The sequence below is a fragment of the Ovis aries genome, chromosome 2 (genome assembly GCF_016772045.2).
Source record: "Ovis aries strain OAR_USU_Benz2616 breed Rambouillet chromosome 2, ARS-UI_Ramb_v3.0, whole genome shotgun sequence".
NCBI classification, from domain to species: domain Eukaryota; kingdom Metazoa; phylum Chordata; class Mammalia; order Artiodactyla; family Bovidae; genus Ovis; species Ovis aries.
Genome location: NC_056055.1, coordinates 29,710,991 through 29,727,264, shown reverse-complemented (window position 1 = coordinate 29,727,264; position 16,274 = coordinate 29,710,991). Strand labels below are relative to the sequence as shown.

Below are 16,274 nucleotides of genomic sequence, written 5' to 3'. Positions count from 1 at the left end.
ACAATGATATGATTACTCACCTAGAGTCAGACATCCTGGAATGTGAAGTTAAGTGCACCTTAGGAAGCATTACTATGAACAAAGTTAGTGGAGGTGATGGAATTCTGGCTGAGCTATTTCAAATCCTAAAAGATGATGCTATTGAAGTGTTGCTGCACTCAATATGCCAGCTAATTTGGAAAACTTAGTAGTGGCCACAGGACTGGAAAAGGTCAGTCTTCATTCCAATCCCAAAGAAGGGCAATGCCAAAGAATGTTCAAACTACTGCATAATTGTGCTCATTTCACATGCTAGCAAGGTAATGCTCAAAATCCTTCAAGCTAGGCTTCAGCAGTATGTGAACTGAGAACTTCCCGATGTAAAGCTGGATTCAGAAAAGGAACCAAAAGGGGAACCAGAAATCAAATTGCCAACATCCATTGGATCATAGAAAAAGCAAGCAAATTCCAGAAAGATATCTGCTTCATTGACTATGCTATAGCTTTTGCCTGTGTGGATCACAACAAACTGTGGGAAATTCTTAAAAATTGGGAATACCAGACCACCTTACCTGCCTCCTGAGAAACCTGTGTGCAGGTCAAGAAGCAATAGTTAGAACCAGACATGGAACAACAGACTGGTTCCAAATTGGGAAAGGAGAACATCAAGGCTGTATACTGTCACCCTTCATATTTAATTTATATACACAATACAGAAGAAGAAGTGAAGTCACTCAGTCGTGTCCAACTATTTGTGACCCCATGGACTGAAGCCCACCAGGCTCCTCCATCCATGAAATTTTCTAGTCAAGAGTACTGGAGTGGGTTGCCATTTCCTTCTCCAGGGGATCTTCCCAACCTAGGGATCGAACCCGGGTCTCCCGCATTGGGAGCAGACGCTTTACCGTCTGAGCCTACCAGGGAAGCCAGAATACATGATGCAAAATGCCCAGGCTGGATGATGCTCAAGCTGGAATCAAGACTGCTGGGAGAAATATCAATAACCTCAGATAAGCAGATGACACCACCCTAACGGAACAAAGCGAAGAGGAACTAAACAGCCTCTTAATGAAGGTGAAAGAGGGGAGTGAAACAGATAGCTTAAAACTCAACATTCAGAAAACTAAGATCATGGCATCCGGTCCATCACTTCATGGCAAATAGATGGGGGAAAAAAATGGAAAGAGTGACAGTGTTTTCTTGGGCTCCAGAGTCACTGAGGATGGTGACATTAAAAAATGCTTGCTCCTTGGAAGAAAAGCTATGACAAACCTAGACAGCATATTAAAATACAGAGACATCACTTTGCCAACAAAGGTCCATCCAGTCAAAGCTATGGTTTTCCCAGCAGTCAGATACAAATGTGAGAGTTGGACCATAAAAAAGGCTGAGCACCAAAAAATTGAAGCTTTCAAACTGTGGTGCTGGAGGAGACTCTTGAGAGTTCCTTGGACAGCAAGGTGATCAAACCAGTCACTCATAAAGGAAATGAACTCTGAATATTCACTGGAAGGACTGATGCTGAAGCACTAATTCTTTGGCCACCCGATGTGAAGAGTTGACTGACTCATTGGAAAAGACCCTGATGTGGGATGAATTGAAGGCAGGAGAAGGGGACAGCAGAGGATGAGATGGTTGGATAGCACCATTGACTCAATGGACATGAGTTTGAGCAAACTCTGGAAGAGTGAAGGACAGGGAAGCCTGGTTTGCTCCAGTCCATGGGGTTTCAAATAGTCAGACATGACTCAACTACTGAAAAACAACAGTTTACATTTTGTATGTAGTTAAACTTCACTGCATTTCCACTGGTGCTAATAAATAACTGCTATGAGATGGCTGGTAGTACCAGCCTTCACACTTCACTGCTTTTTTTGTATGCCTTATTTTCTAAGTTATATGATTTCATGCATTTTTGGTTTTTTCTTTTTGTTATCATAATTACTATCAAATGACTTTTACTGAGGATATAATCTGTGCCAAGTATGGTGATGAACACTTCATATGTATTATTGGACCCAGTTCTCTCAATAAACCTCAGAAGTAGGTACCATTATTGCCTCCTTTTTACAGATGAGAAAACTGAGGCACAAGAATAAGGAATATATCCAGGGTTACAAAGTCAATCAGTGGCATTGCTAGGATTCAAACCATGATTTAACTCCAAAATATAAGCTTTAAAAATTTTGGCAAACTAAACATAAAACTTATTATTTTAACCATTTTACAATTCAGTGGTATTTAATACTCTCACATTTTTTGCAACCATCACCACTATTTAGTTCTAGAAAATTTTTGTCACTCTAAAAGGCAACCTCATGCCCATCAAGCAGTCACTCCTCAGTCCCTGCCCCACCCCAACCCCTTATCTGTTTTCTGTCTCTTAAGGATTTGCCTATTCTGGACATTTCATAAATGGAATTATATAATATGGGATCTTTTGTGTCTGTTTTCTTCCACTTTTCATAATCTTTTCATGATTCATTCATGTTGTAGCAGGTATCAGTACTTCATTTCCTTTTTTGACCAAATATTAATCAATTGCACCCTCTTTAGTTTATCCATTAATCAGTTGATGTACATTTGGTTGTTTCCAATTTTTGTCTATTGTGAAGCTCTAATATGAACATTCAGGTAGAAGGTTTTGTTTGAACACCTGCTTTCAATTCTTTTGGATAAAAATTATAGGCTTTTGATCATAAACCTCTATTGACTCCAAGAAGGAAAAGACCGGATATCTTAAAATCTTCATTCAACAAATATTTACTGAGAATCTACTATTCAGCTACCTAGAATGCTAAGCACTGGGAATGTAAGTTACAATGAATAAGACAGACATCATCCCTGCCCTCCTCAGGAATGACAGAAAACTGAGTAAGTTAGTAAAACACAGACCTGGCAGCAGTTAAGATTAAAGGTTCCTTTTCCATTTGCTATTAAAGGAAAGTCAAACCTGATAATGAGCAAGATGCTATAATGGAATGCTTTTGGATGCAAGAAACTAGTACAACTAAGACTAGTTTAAAGGTGAAGACTATTCTCTACACCTCCACTGAAAGTATCCTAGTCAAAGTCACTATTATCACCTTTTCCCTGTAGCTCTGCAGGAATCTTCAGCTTGGTTTCCCTGCGTCCAATTTGACCTCCCACCAACATAGTTCTCCCACCACCTGTTCTCCACGTTACAGCTAAGGTGGCCTTTTTAAACACATGCTTATGCTTAAAATTTGCTTCCCATTGCTCTTAGAATCGGAGAAGGCAATGGGAACCCATCCATTCCAGTACTGCTGCTGCTGCTGCTAAGTCACTTCAGTTGTGTCCGACTCTGTGCGACCTCATAGACGGCAGCCCACCAGGCTCCACTGTCCCTGGGATTCTCCAGGCAAGAACACTGGATTGGGTTGCCTCCAGTACTCTTGCCTGGCAAATCCCATGGATGGAGGAGCCTGGTAGGCTGCAGTCTATGGGGTCGCTAGGAGTCGGACACGACTGCGGGAATTCACTTTCACTTTTCACTTTCATGCATTGGAGAAGGAAATGGCAACCTACTCCAGTGTTCTTGCCTGGAGAATCCCAGGGATGGGGGAGCCTGGTGGGGTGCAGAGTCAGACACGACTGAAGCAACTTAGCAGCAGCAGCAGCAGCAGTTCTTAGAATAAAGACCATTTATTGCCTTGTGTGTGTGTGCTTAGTCGCTCAGTCGTGTCTGACTCTTTGTGATCCCATGGACTGTAGCCTGCCAGGGTCCTCGGTCCATGGGAATTCTCCAGGCAAGAATACTGGAGTGGGCTGCCATGCCCACCTCCCAGGGATCTTTCCAATCCAGGGATTGAACCCAGGTCTCCTGCATTGCAGGTAGATTCTTTACCATCTGAGCCACCAGGGAAGCCCATTTACTGCCTTACATAAGTCTGAGGTAGGAAGTTTCCTGATTGTGATGTCAGCAGCTCCACAGCATCAAGGAACTAGGTTTTCTCTATTCTTCTGCTCTGCTATCTTCATCATCTTCATAGTCACAATAAGGATAAGCAACTCGAGGGATCATGTCCTCCTACATAACAAGGACCAAAGTACAGAAGTGGAAAGATGGCAGATCCCACCAAAAAAAAAAAAAAAAAAGTTCCCTCTAAGAAATTCTCCAGAATACTTCCCCTCAGGTCTGTTCGGCCAGATTTGCACCAAAAGCCTATTCCTACAGCAATCATGGTAGGGGAATGGCAGTACAAAGAGTGATTTAAGATTAATCAAGTCTGAGGCTAGAAAAGGGCCAAGTTCCCAAATGGGGCAAACAGCTACCTGATGCACCAACAAAACACATTTCTGGGAAAGTGTAAGAGGGAAAGGAAGAGTTGTAATATAGGCAGTGTAGAAAAGTGTCTCCATGAGTGCCTAAGCAAGAATTCCTGGAGAAAGTCTAATTCATGTTCTCCTCTGAACTTCAAGGCCTCAACTGAATAAAACAACCAACCAAACAAACAAAACAAAAACAAAAACCTTAAATCTCAACATGTCCAAGACTGCACTTGTGAGTCTCATCAAAGTGGTCTCTTCTAATGATTTCTTTGTGAATAACACCACCATTCCAGTTGTAAGAGCCAGAAAAACAGGAGTCATCAAATTCTTTTTCCTCACCAGCTGTATCTAGTCCATCATCGAGTCCTGTTGATATAACCTCCAAAATAGCTCTTGGATCTACTACTCTTTTCACCTCCACTGACAGTATCCTACTCCAAGTGTTTATCATCACCTTTTCCATGTAGCTCTGTAGGAATCTTCAGCTTGATTTCCCTGCATCTAATTTGACCTCCCACCAACATAGTTCTTCACATTACAGCTAAGGTGGCCTTTTTAAACACATGCTCATGCTTAAAATTTGCTTCCTGCTGCTCCTGGAATAAAGACCAAAATAAGGCTCTTCCCCAACTCTTCAGTCTGGAGAAGGAAATGGCAACCCACTCCAGTATTCCTGCCTAGATAATCCCGTGGACAGGGGAGCCTGGGGGCTGATCTACACGGGGTCGCACAGAGTCGTACGCGACTGAAGCGACTTAGCATGCATACATGCATTAGAGAAGGAAACGGCAGCCCACTCCAGTGTTTTTGCCTGGAGAATCCCGGGGACAGAGGAGCCTGGTGGGCTGCTGTCTATGGGGTCGCACAGAGTCGGACACGACTTAAGATACTTACCAGCACCACCACCAGCAGCAGCAGCAGCAGCAGCAACTCTTCAGTCAGTTCAGTCGCTCAGTCGTGTCTGATTCTTTGAGACCCCACGGACTTCAGCACACCAGGCTTCCCTGTCTATCACCAACTCCTGGAGCCAACTCAAACTCATGTCCATCGCATCAGTGATGCCAGCTCCCCAACTCTTAGCAATTCATTTAACTGGTTTTCTTTGAGCTTTCCACCCCACCTCAGACTTGTGCACTTGCCATTACTCCTGGCCCTTGCTATCCTTCATATCTCAGCTTAACCGTCATTCCCGCGGGAAAGCCTCTCCAAGCTTCTTAAGTAGGTCATAGAGAAGTCTGTGCCTTTCCTTCAGGGCACTTTTCTGCCTTAAGACTAAGATCTTCCGAAACAGGGAGCTAGTATCTCCTACAACATAACACCTGGCACATAGTAAGTGTACATTATATAGTTGTCGAATCAATATATACACTTCAAAGAAGAGTGGAAGATGATAAATGTGGACCCAGTCTCAGAGAAAACACAAATGACGGCCGTGACCCACCAGCATGGCCCAGCAGCCTGGACCACAAGATTCGTTGCTCCTCCCAGCAGCTCCGCCCCTTGGGTCCAGCCCCTCCCTGCTGAGTCGTGGGGCGGGGCATAGAGGTCGCCTGACGTGACAGCAGCCGGCCTCTGATTGGGCTTCCAGGCGTGCCGGCTAGGAAAGGGGGCGTGCCCTCGTGCGCTGATTGGCTGGTGGGAAGCAGCTAGGCGGGCGGCGGCGGCGGCTGTGCGGGGGCGGGCGCTGGGAGGGACGGGACTGGGCAGGGCAGGGTTGGGAGGGCAGTAGCTGCGGGTAGGATGGGTCCTCATCGCCGGCTTCGCTAAGACTCGCTCGCGTGGGCTGCCCGCGGCGGGCCCGCAGTGGCCGCGGCGGCATGAAGGGCGCTCTGGGAAGTCCTGTGGCTGCGGCTGCCGCAGGCGCCGCGATGCAGGAGAGTTTCGGCTGCGTCGTGGCCAACCGCTTCCACCAGCTGCTAGACGATGAGTCTGACCCGTTCGACATCCTGCGCGAGGCCGAACGCCGGCGCCAGCAGCAGCTGCAGCGCAAGAGGCGCGACGAGGCGGCGGCGGCGGCGGCCGGGGCTGGCAACCGCGGCGGCAGGAGCCCGGCTGGGGCCTCGGGCCACAGACCCGGCGCGGGCGGCGGCCGGAGGGAGTCCCAGAAGGAGCGCAAGAGCCTCCCGGCCCCCAGCTCGCAACAGCCAGATAGCCCAGGGGGCGGCCCGCAGCCGCCCGGTACGCGCGCCCAGCCCAGCACCTGGGTGTCCCAGGGTGGGCGCGGTGGGCGGGGAGGGGAAGGAGAATGGGGTCATGGAGGTCACTCCTCCTCGGCTGCCCCAGGACCTGCTACTGCGAGACTGGGGTCGCTGGAACCTGTTCCAGAAAGGGAAGGGGGCGCTGGGAAGAGTTGACCGAAGTTGAGGGTCCCAGTGGCTGAGGAAGGTGGGAAAAAGGACAGGGTAGGGGGAGTGTCACGCCCCTTCTGGCCTTTCCCAGTCCCTTCTGGGAGCGAAGGAGAGTGCAGGCTTGGAGTAGGGGGTTTCTGAACGGTGGGACTGAGCCTTTACAAGTTGGGCAAAGTTGAGGGATATTTCTTGGGTGGTGTATGAGGGTGAACACTGGGGTCGTTGCCCGAGGGCTCTCAGATCTAAAACTAGCAGGGACCTTCTCCATCCTCCAGCCGAACCTCTGCAAGATTCGCGTCGGGAGGCGAAAAGAAGCGTCGTGGAAAGGAGGGAGGGGAGTGCCTCTTAGGGAGAATGGAGGAGGGCGCACCCGGCCCCTGGGGGTGGCGGCGAGAACTCGGGGTGTGTGAAAGGATCGCCGGGGTGAGGAGCTAGGGCCTCTGTGATGGAGGGAAGGCCTGGGTGACCGCGGGGGTGGGCTGTGACGTCAGGGCCCCGAGCAGAATGCGGCGGGGGTTGACGCGGGGTCCCCAGCGCCTTCCAAGCTCTGTGCCTTCACCCATCCACCTCCCTTGCGGTGGCTTACAACAGTCACCCCGCACGGGTTTTCAATACAGCAAGTAGTGTTGATGGCTTGTGTAACTTGTCATTAACTCAGGCTGCTTTAAGAAAAGCGTTTTTAACCTTTTCAACAAGAATATGCAAAGTTCCCCACTCCCTGCTTAGCCAGAATGGCCGGTGCAAAGCTTGGTGTACTATTGACTGCATCTAGGCATGGATGGTGCTGAAGAGTCGTTTCTCACCTGAACTGCTTCAGTGGTAAAGCCTCCAAGATTCCACCTGTGTTTCCTCTGTTTTCCAAAAATAAAATAGTGGTCCTAAGGTTTCAGAAAAAAGTTTTAAGATGCATGATTCGACCACTCCAGCCAGTGTTTGGGAGTGTATTCAACTCGGCTTTACTGGCTTGTTCCTTGCTTACTTGATAAAAATTGTCAGCCCAGTCCTGAGAGAATAATTCCTGACTTGAGTGTTGGTGCCCTGACTTCTGCAGCTAGGTAATGTTTACCTCTATCTGTGCAGAGTTCAATCCAGCAATATCTCTTGAGAATCAGAAAATTAAGTCATTATAATATTGACAATTATTTTAAGTGCCGTTGAGATATCCCAAGATTTCTTGATAGGCAAGTACATATATAAGCCTATTTAAACAGTGAGTGAGACTTGAGATATATTGTACATTTTGTATATGTTCTATTTTTCTCTTAAATCTATTTAGATAAATATCATAGTAATAAAATAATTGGACAGGCTAAGCTTTATTTTTTAACAAGTGAAAATATGTATTATCTTTTCATGAGAAACAGAATTTAGTTTTCTCTGTTAATATATTGCTTTTTAACCTTTTTACTAGTAAAATTGTCATGCATTTTTGTTGTATTTTAAACAATTCAGAAGTGTATGAAGTAAAGTGAAAATGCATACTTTTCTTACTGTTAACACTTTGTATTTACACATATAAATGCACAGAGCTACTTCTTTTTTTCCCCTAAATTTCAGATGTTATAAACTCAGTTGCAGCCTGCATTTAGCATAATAAATAAACATCGCATTATAATGTAGTATGCTAATAACTTTTTCTGTCAATTGTTTATAATCCAGGTGATCTGGTTTTTGAGATCTGTATTAAAGAACTTTAGTTAATTTTGTAGTTAGAATGGAAGTTTTGTAGTTCTAGTTCTTTTTCAAGTGTGTTATTTTAGGAGCAAACAGCTCATTAATTTTCATTTGTGCAGTTACTGTACTGAATTTATCTGTAATGGGTGTTAGAGAGCTACCCTCTTAAGGTTTTGTAACCCTAATTGATATGGACTGTACTTCTCTAACACTAAAATTTTTTAAGTTTATTTGGCTATTAAAAGTGAATGCTTAGTGTAGACAAGAGTCAAAGTCAAAACAAGTTTGACATATTAACAAACAGTCACAAAAGGATGTGAAAATCATAAGATTTTCCCATAGAAATAGATTTTTAATATCCCTCACTATTTAACAATATAGACCGTTACTCAAAAAATTTATTCTTAATTCTTCAGAGGCTGTTTCAGCTTTGCTATTCCTGGCTTTTCAGAACTTCTCCAAGTCAAAGCTCAACTTTATTTCAGGGAAATCGTACTGTAAATTTTACAGTATTCTGTCTCTTTATGTGGGCTGGGGTTAGATCAGTGATCAGATTGCATATGCCAGCCTTTTATTTCGAAAGGGCTAGTAAAATTCAGTGTTTGCATTATCCACTTGGAGCTGCTGATCCAGCACAGAATGACTAGCTTCAGTTGCAGTCCTGATCTCTTAGTAGTAAGTTGTGGGAAAAACTGGACCTCTATTATCTTTGTTTTTTGGATTTTGGAAGGAAAATGAAATGTTTGCAGGGTATTGATAATTATTCTAATAATTATCAGGTCATATTTAATGCTTTTCAACTTATACACAGAAGCTCTGGAAGATGCTGTAGTATAAAGTATGTAGCAAATGTCATTTTAAGTTTTGAATGATGAATTCCAAATTTAATTGATACAGTTTTAAACATAACTTTGAAAACTGGAAGGTGGAAATAAGCTCTTAAGTATGATTAAGTGGAGATATTTAGTATAAGTTATAGATTATGGATAGGAAATTTGAAACTGTATTAAAATAACTTTTTACATTGAGGGAAAAGTATTACTATTGAGGTACTTGCTGATGGCTATTATGTCATAGTCTGTTACAGTTTCAACTTGTTAGTTAACTTTCATAATAACATTTTTGCCTTGCATTTTAAATGCCTCTTCCAAATTTGATCTCTCTTAGTAACATGTGTGCCCTTGGATATGGCTTTGCATACTCCTGGACAGCTGGGTATGAGTGTTGGTCTCTGTTTTATTTCTGAAATAAAAGCATAATGCTTTATTCATGATAACAGCTTTCCTGTATCCTAAACATGTCACAAGTTTAGATTGTGGCTTCAGGATTCAAATCAGATTTGAGCGTTTCCTAGGTTATGGGACATTAACTTAAGATCGAACTTAGATCTATTGTGTAACATTTCACATTTCAAGTAATTAACTAACAAGTAATAAATTGAGCAGTTTTGTGTTAGTGATGTTACAAACATGACTTTTGCTTTAAAATGAGGTCAGTAAGCTATTGAAACTGGGTTAATATTTACCTGTGCCTTCTTTATAAACTTTTGATAGAAAATGTTAAATGGGAAAATAGAATACAGGTAAACATATATTCTTTAAGAGTCATGAGTATCTCCTAAGTAAGAAAGGAACCCAATAGTTTAAATAATACCCATTAATTCAAATACATTTAATATATTTTTATAACCATACAATGAATGTGAAGGGTGACTTATACCAAGAAAAAGCTACTAAAATAAAAATTATACATAATATTGGAGATGGAGACCTACTAAATGTATACAAGGAAAGAATAAACATATTTTTGGAAGATTATTTAAGAAGTAACAATGTTCTTCATAATACATTGATATTTATCAAATAATAGATGCCTTAAGACGTAGAATCTGCTGAAAATTTTTTAAGTGTCAAAACTGAGAAGGGTGAAGGGAGAACAGGGAACACTGGAGTGGCCCCAGCCCCAGCCTCCTCAGTGCCGGCCTCTCCATGGACAGGAGATACCCCTTCAAATGCTGGCTGGCCCTTCCATGAGTTGGCAAATACCAACTTGGCCTCATATTTGAGAAGTGTGATTATAAATGTATAAATCCCATCAAAGAACAGGAAAATCTGTTTTCAAATGAGAAAAATTGTAATGATACAAACTATTTAAAAATGAAAACTTTAGTAGGTAATGAATGATAAACTATAGGTGGGATTCCAAATACAGGGTATTTGTCTTTTACTTTTCTGGAAAGACCTTAACTACCATGTTTTGATAAAGCTGCTCTTGTGAAATGTAGTTGATATATATCTTCAATAGCTATCACAAAGTCATTGTGAGACACTTAATTGTAAGTTAGTTGGTATAGTTTATCTTATCATAGTTTATAGGACATAAGGGAAAGCATATGCTTCAATGGTAATGTCAAAGTTTTATTAAAAGACAACTCTGAGCAGTAGTAGTATCAGCAACTTTTTTTCTTCTCTGAAGTTTTTCAAACTTCCCAAATTTTCCTATGACATTGATTTCTAGAAAAGTGAAATTTAAAAGTACTTGTAATAACGTGCTGCTGCAGACTTTGGGTTCTAGTTCTCCCCTTTGATTTCTCCCTCTCAGGCCAGAAGCGAACTCCCAGAAGAGGGGAGCAGCAAGGATGGAGTGATAGCCGAGGGACAGAGGTGACGCTTGATAGAGCAGAGCGGAGATCCTACAGGGAATATCGACCCTATGACACCGAGAGGCAGGCGGATTTTACACCTGAGAAGTTTACAGATGAAAAGTAGGTACTGCAGACCTCAGCTTAGAGGGTTGGAGGAACCAGGATTTTCAGAGGATATGAGCCTTTGCAAACTTTTGGTGGTGCTAGTCCTGGGAATAGTTTGCCAGTCTAACTAACAAATCACACTGCTTTAGGTAACACATGAAGGATCTTCCGTTGGTTCAGGAAATGATTACAAAATAAAAAGTGGATAGTTTATTGATAACTTTGAAAGACCTTCTTATAAACAAACTATACAGAAGTATGCTAAATTTTCTTTTGAAGTTTAGGCCAGAGGTATAATTATGTTCTTGATTTAGTAGAACTAATTTGGGCCACTAATGAATTTAAACAAATTTATGATGAAATTTGACCAAAAAACTGATAGAATGTGTGATGCCAGTTTAAGGCTTCCATGCCTTCTCTAGAGAGTGCTCTGACCTGGAAGATGGTCTCAGGCTGATACAGTCTGAGTAATATGGCAGTATGTAGGCTATCATACCCACCTGAACACAGGAAGCAGTTCTTAATGTCTTATGCTTAGTATTAACAGGATGGATACTTGCTGCCTCAAGTTTTTAATTATTAAACCTACATAGCACCAGATTTAGGTTAAAGCAAAACTGCTTGTGAATCACATTTAAAGGAATAGAAAGTTTAAAAAGCTAAAAGAGACTAGAATAGTGTACAGTTTAATGTCAAGGGCTGTGTTGTTCCCAAAGTCTTTTAACTTCTTGACTACATATTTCGTTACACATTCAAAACAGAGATGGTATATCTGCCACCATGTTAGAGGATGAAGGCAAGAGAAAGGTTTAATTCTGCTTTTTTGGGGTGATTAGTTCAAATTAGCTATGCAACGACTATAGTCTGCTTGCTTACAGAAAGCCTTCTAGATCAGAGCTGCGAGGGGAAGCATTTGTGTATTTTCCCCCTACTTCAGGGATTTATTCTGTACAAATAAAGAAATTATAACTCAGGTTTCTAGCTTTTTTAGTAGCAAAATTATGAGTTGTTTTTAAAGGATAAGTCTTTATATATTAACATGAAAAAAATGCCTTATTCAGGGATGATTTACAGAAAGTTGCAAGAATTGTATAAGAAATCCCCCAAAATCCATCCAGATTCTCCAAAAACTTTTTACCACCTTTTCTTTATCATACTCCTCCCTTTATCTCCCCTCCTCTTTCTCCTTTTCTCTCTCTGTTACACACACACACACACATACACACACACACACACACGCATCTTTTTTCTTTGGCTTTGAGAATAAGATGCAGAAATGTTTCCTAAAAACATGGTTCAGTTATCAAACTCATTAACATTGGTGCAATACTTATAATCTAATTATCTGAATCATGTAATCTATAGACTACTGAAACTATACCAATTGTCCTATTAATATGCCTTTCAGTTCAGTTCAGTCGCTCAGTCGTGTCTGATCTTTGCGACCCCATGAATCGCAGCATGCCAGTCCTCCCTGTCCATCACCAACTCCTGGAGTTCACCCAAATTCATGTCCATCGAGTCAGTGATGCCATCCAGCCATCTCATCCTCTATTGTCCCCTTCTCTTCCTGCCCCAAATCCCTCCCAGCATCGGAGTCTTTTCCAGTGAGTCAACTCTTCGCATGAGGTGGCCAAAGTATTGGAGTTTCAGCTTCAGCATCAATCCTTCCAATGAACACCCAGGACTGGTCTCCTTTAGGATGGACTGGTTGGATCTCCTTGCAGTCCAAGGGACTCACAAGAGTCTTCTCCAGCACCACAGTTCAAAAGCATCAATTCTTCGGTGCTTGGCTTTCTTCACAGTCCAACTCTCACATCCATACATGACTCCTGGAAAAACCATAGCCTTGACTAGATGGACCTTTGTTGGCAAAGTAATATCTCTGTTTTTTAATATGCTAGCAAAAGAAAAAAAAATCAGTTCAGAGTCCAGGAATGTGCATTACATTTACTTATGTATTCATTTAGGCTGCTTTGGGTCTTTGTTGTGGTGCATGGGGGCTTCTCTCATTAGGGCACATGGACTTCTCTTACAGAGCATGGGCTCTAGAATGCACCGGCTCTCCAGTTGGGCTTAGTTGCCCCATGGCTTAGTTCCCCCTGACCAGGGATTGGACCCACATCCCCTGCATCAGAACGCAAATTCTTAACCACTGGATCGCCAGTGAGGTTCCATGTATTGCATTTAGTCTTAAGACAGCTCTTTAGTTTTTCATTTATTTATGGAGTTGACATTTTTGAAGAACATCAACCAGTTATTCTGTAGAACAGTCCAGATTTGAGTTTGCCTGCTTTTTCCTCATGAGACAAGGTTCTGCATTTTGGCAGGGATACATTAGAAGTGTGATGTCTGTGTCCTTCCCAGTGTATCATATTAGGAATATGTAGGAAATGTTTACTTTCAAGGAAAGTTGAAAATATTTTTTGTGAAGTCTTACACTATCAGAAAAGATAACTTTCTCTTTTCTTAAAAAATACTTTTCATTTGATAAGCAGCCATAAGATCTTTAGTAAAAGTAATTTTATAGTCACTTTAGAAAATTCAGAAAATGAATAAAATTAAAAAAAATTTAAACCACTCTTTTACCATTTAAGATGACTACTGTTTAACTCTTCACCAGTTCATGTACACTGAGTACTATATATTCTTTCTTCACTTGACAAGTAGAAGTCATTAATGATGATGTCATGGACAGTGTTGGTAAGCATTTCTAATGGTTCTGTTATGATCTTTTGTTAGGAGTATTACAATGTAATTATTCCATTAGCATTGGATCTTTGCTCAGCTTTCAGCTTTTTGCTTCATGAATAATACTCAGTGAGCAGCCTTTTACACATACAAGGCCTTTCCTAGATGTAGTTCTTAAAGTAGGAATCCCAGTTAGGGTCTTAAAGCAGTGGTTCTCCACTGAATATCATGTATCCAAATCTGGGACCCAGCTGGTACTTCAGTGTGAGGTTGGATTGGTACCTGTAGTGTGAAACAAACAAAAATTGGAGGGGACTATTAATACATAGTGGCAAATCACCATGCTAGTAACATGTCAGCTTATTCTGTTGCTGTTAATAGTAATCTATAAGAGCATTTCTCGTAGCGCTTTCTGTAGACTTCAGTATGATAAAATTTGATCTTTGTTTATTTGATATCTATACATGTTTATTGAGCATGTTTATTGTATATAGGATTTCGATAATCTTAACAGACTACTTAATTCAGTCCTCTCAATTTATGGATAAGGATATACCCAGAGTTTTAGTGGCATGGATTTTTATTCCCTTAGAGCAGAACATAGTTTTCACATAGAAGCAATAGCCATGGATGGTGCTGCAAGTAACTGTCATGTGGCTTAGGCACAGAGATCAATCATGTCACATGTATATATTCTGGGAATGCAGCTACTGTTTTTAATGCAGTAAGATTTTTCTTTATTCTCCAAATGAGGAACTCTTTTTTTAAAAATTTTTTTAGTTTTTTATTTTTTTAATTTTAAAATCTTTAATTCTTACATGCGTTCCCAAACATGAACCCCCCTCCCACCTCCCTCCCCATAACATCTCTCTGGGTCATCCCCATGCACCAGCCCCAAGCATGCTGTATCCTGCGTCAGACATAGACTGGCGATTCAATTCTTACATGATAGTATACATGTTAGAATGCCATTCTCCCAAATCATCCCACCCTCTCCCTCTCCCTCTGAGTCCAAAAGTCCGTTATACACATCTGTGTCTCTTTCGCTGTCTTGCATACAGGGTCGTCATTGCCATCTTTCTAAATTCCATATATATGTGTTAGTATACTGTATTGGTGTTTTTCTTTCTGGCTTACTTCATTCTGTATAATCGGCTCCAGTTTCATCCATCTCATCAGAACTGATTCAAATGAATTCTTTTTAACGGCTGAGTAATACTCCATTGTGTATATGTACCACAGCTTTCTTATCCATTCATCTGCTGATGGACATCTAGGTTGTTTCCATGTCCTGGCTATTATAAACAGTGCTGCGATGAACATTGGGGTACATGTGTCTCTTTCAGTTCTGGTTTCCTCGGTGTGTATGCCCAGCAGTGGGATTGCTGGGTCATAAGGTATTTCTATTTACAGTTTTTTAAGGAATCTCCACACTGTTCTCCATAGTGGCTGTACTAGTTTGCATTCCCACCAACAGCGTAGGAGGGTTCCCTTTTCTCCACACCCTCTCCAGCATTTATTGCTTGCAGATTTTTGGATCGCAGCCATTCTGACTAGTGTGAAGTGGTACAAATGAGGAACTCTTAAGTAAACTCTTAGATCAGACTGTTAGGAAATTAGTCTGGATAATTATTCTGACTCCATACAGTTTGATTCTTTCTTTGGCTCTTTCTGCAGTTTACTTCTGGTCATTTAAGGTCAGCTCCAGTTCTAAAAGAATCACTTACTCAGAAGTCTACATTTTTTTTTTCTTCCTCACCAGAAAGAATTTTTAAAACTTGTTTAGTTCAGTTCAGTTGCTCATTCATGTCCGACTCTTTGCGACCCCATGGACTACAGCATGCCAGGCTTCCCTGTCCATCACCAACTCCTGGAGCCTTAAAACTTGTAGTAAAATGATAAAGAATCTGCCTGCCAATGGGGGAGATGCAAGAGATGCAGGTTCAATCCCTGGGTCAGAAAGATCCTTTGGAGTAGGAAATGGCAACCCACTCCAGTATTCTTGCCTGGAAAATCGCATGGACAGAGGAGCCTGGTAGGCTACAGTCCATGGGGTCACAAAGAGTTGGACACGACTGAACAGGCACACATGATGATGCGTCGCATGTTTAGTGTACAGTGCAGTGGCATTAAATACATTCTGATTGTTGTGCAACCATCACCACTAGCCACCTCCAGAAAACTTTTCATCTTCCCAAGTTATACCCATTAAACATTAACTCCCAATTCCTCCCTCCATGAACTTCATTCCCTTTACCTGTAAAACCTGTACCCATGTCTACTTATTAGGACTACAGTAAGAGAGTAGATTACAGGGATGTAATAGATGGGGAAACTGGAAACAGTGGGAGCCTTTATGTTTTTTGGCTCCAAAATCACTGCAGATGGTGACTGCAGCCATGAAATTAAAAGACACTTACTCCTTAGAAGGAAAGTTATGACCAACCTAGACAGCATATTAAAAAGCAGAGACATTACTTTGCTGACAAAGGTCCGTCTAGTGAAGGCTGTGGTTTTTCCAGTAGTCATGTATGGGTGTG

The 16,274-nt window shown here is 41.9% G+C and overlaps 1 protein-coding gene across 1 annotated transcript in view; it reads left to right on the top strand.

Annotated features, from left to right (window-relative positions):
- Positions 1-5,988: 5,988 nt before the first annotated feature.
- Positions 5,989-16,274, top strand: part of HABP4 (hyaluronan binding protein 4) — a 36,975-nt gene continuing 26,689 nt past the window's right edge. The window contains exons 1-2 of the mRNA XM_004005238.5: positions 5,989-6,450; positions 10,896-11,058. Coding sequence (XP_004005287.2) covers positions 6,090-6,450; positions 10,896-11,058 — 524 coding nt within the window. The 5' untranslated portion in view covers positions 5,989-6,089. The remainder of the gene's footprint in view (positions 6,451-10,895; positions 11,059-16,274) is intronic.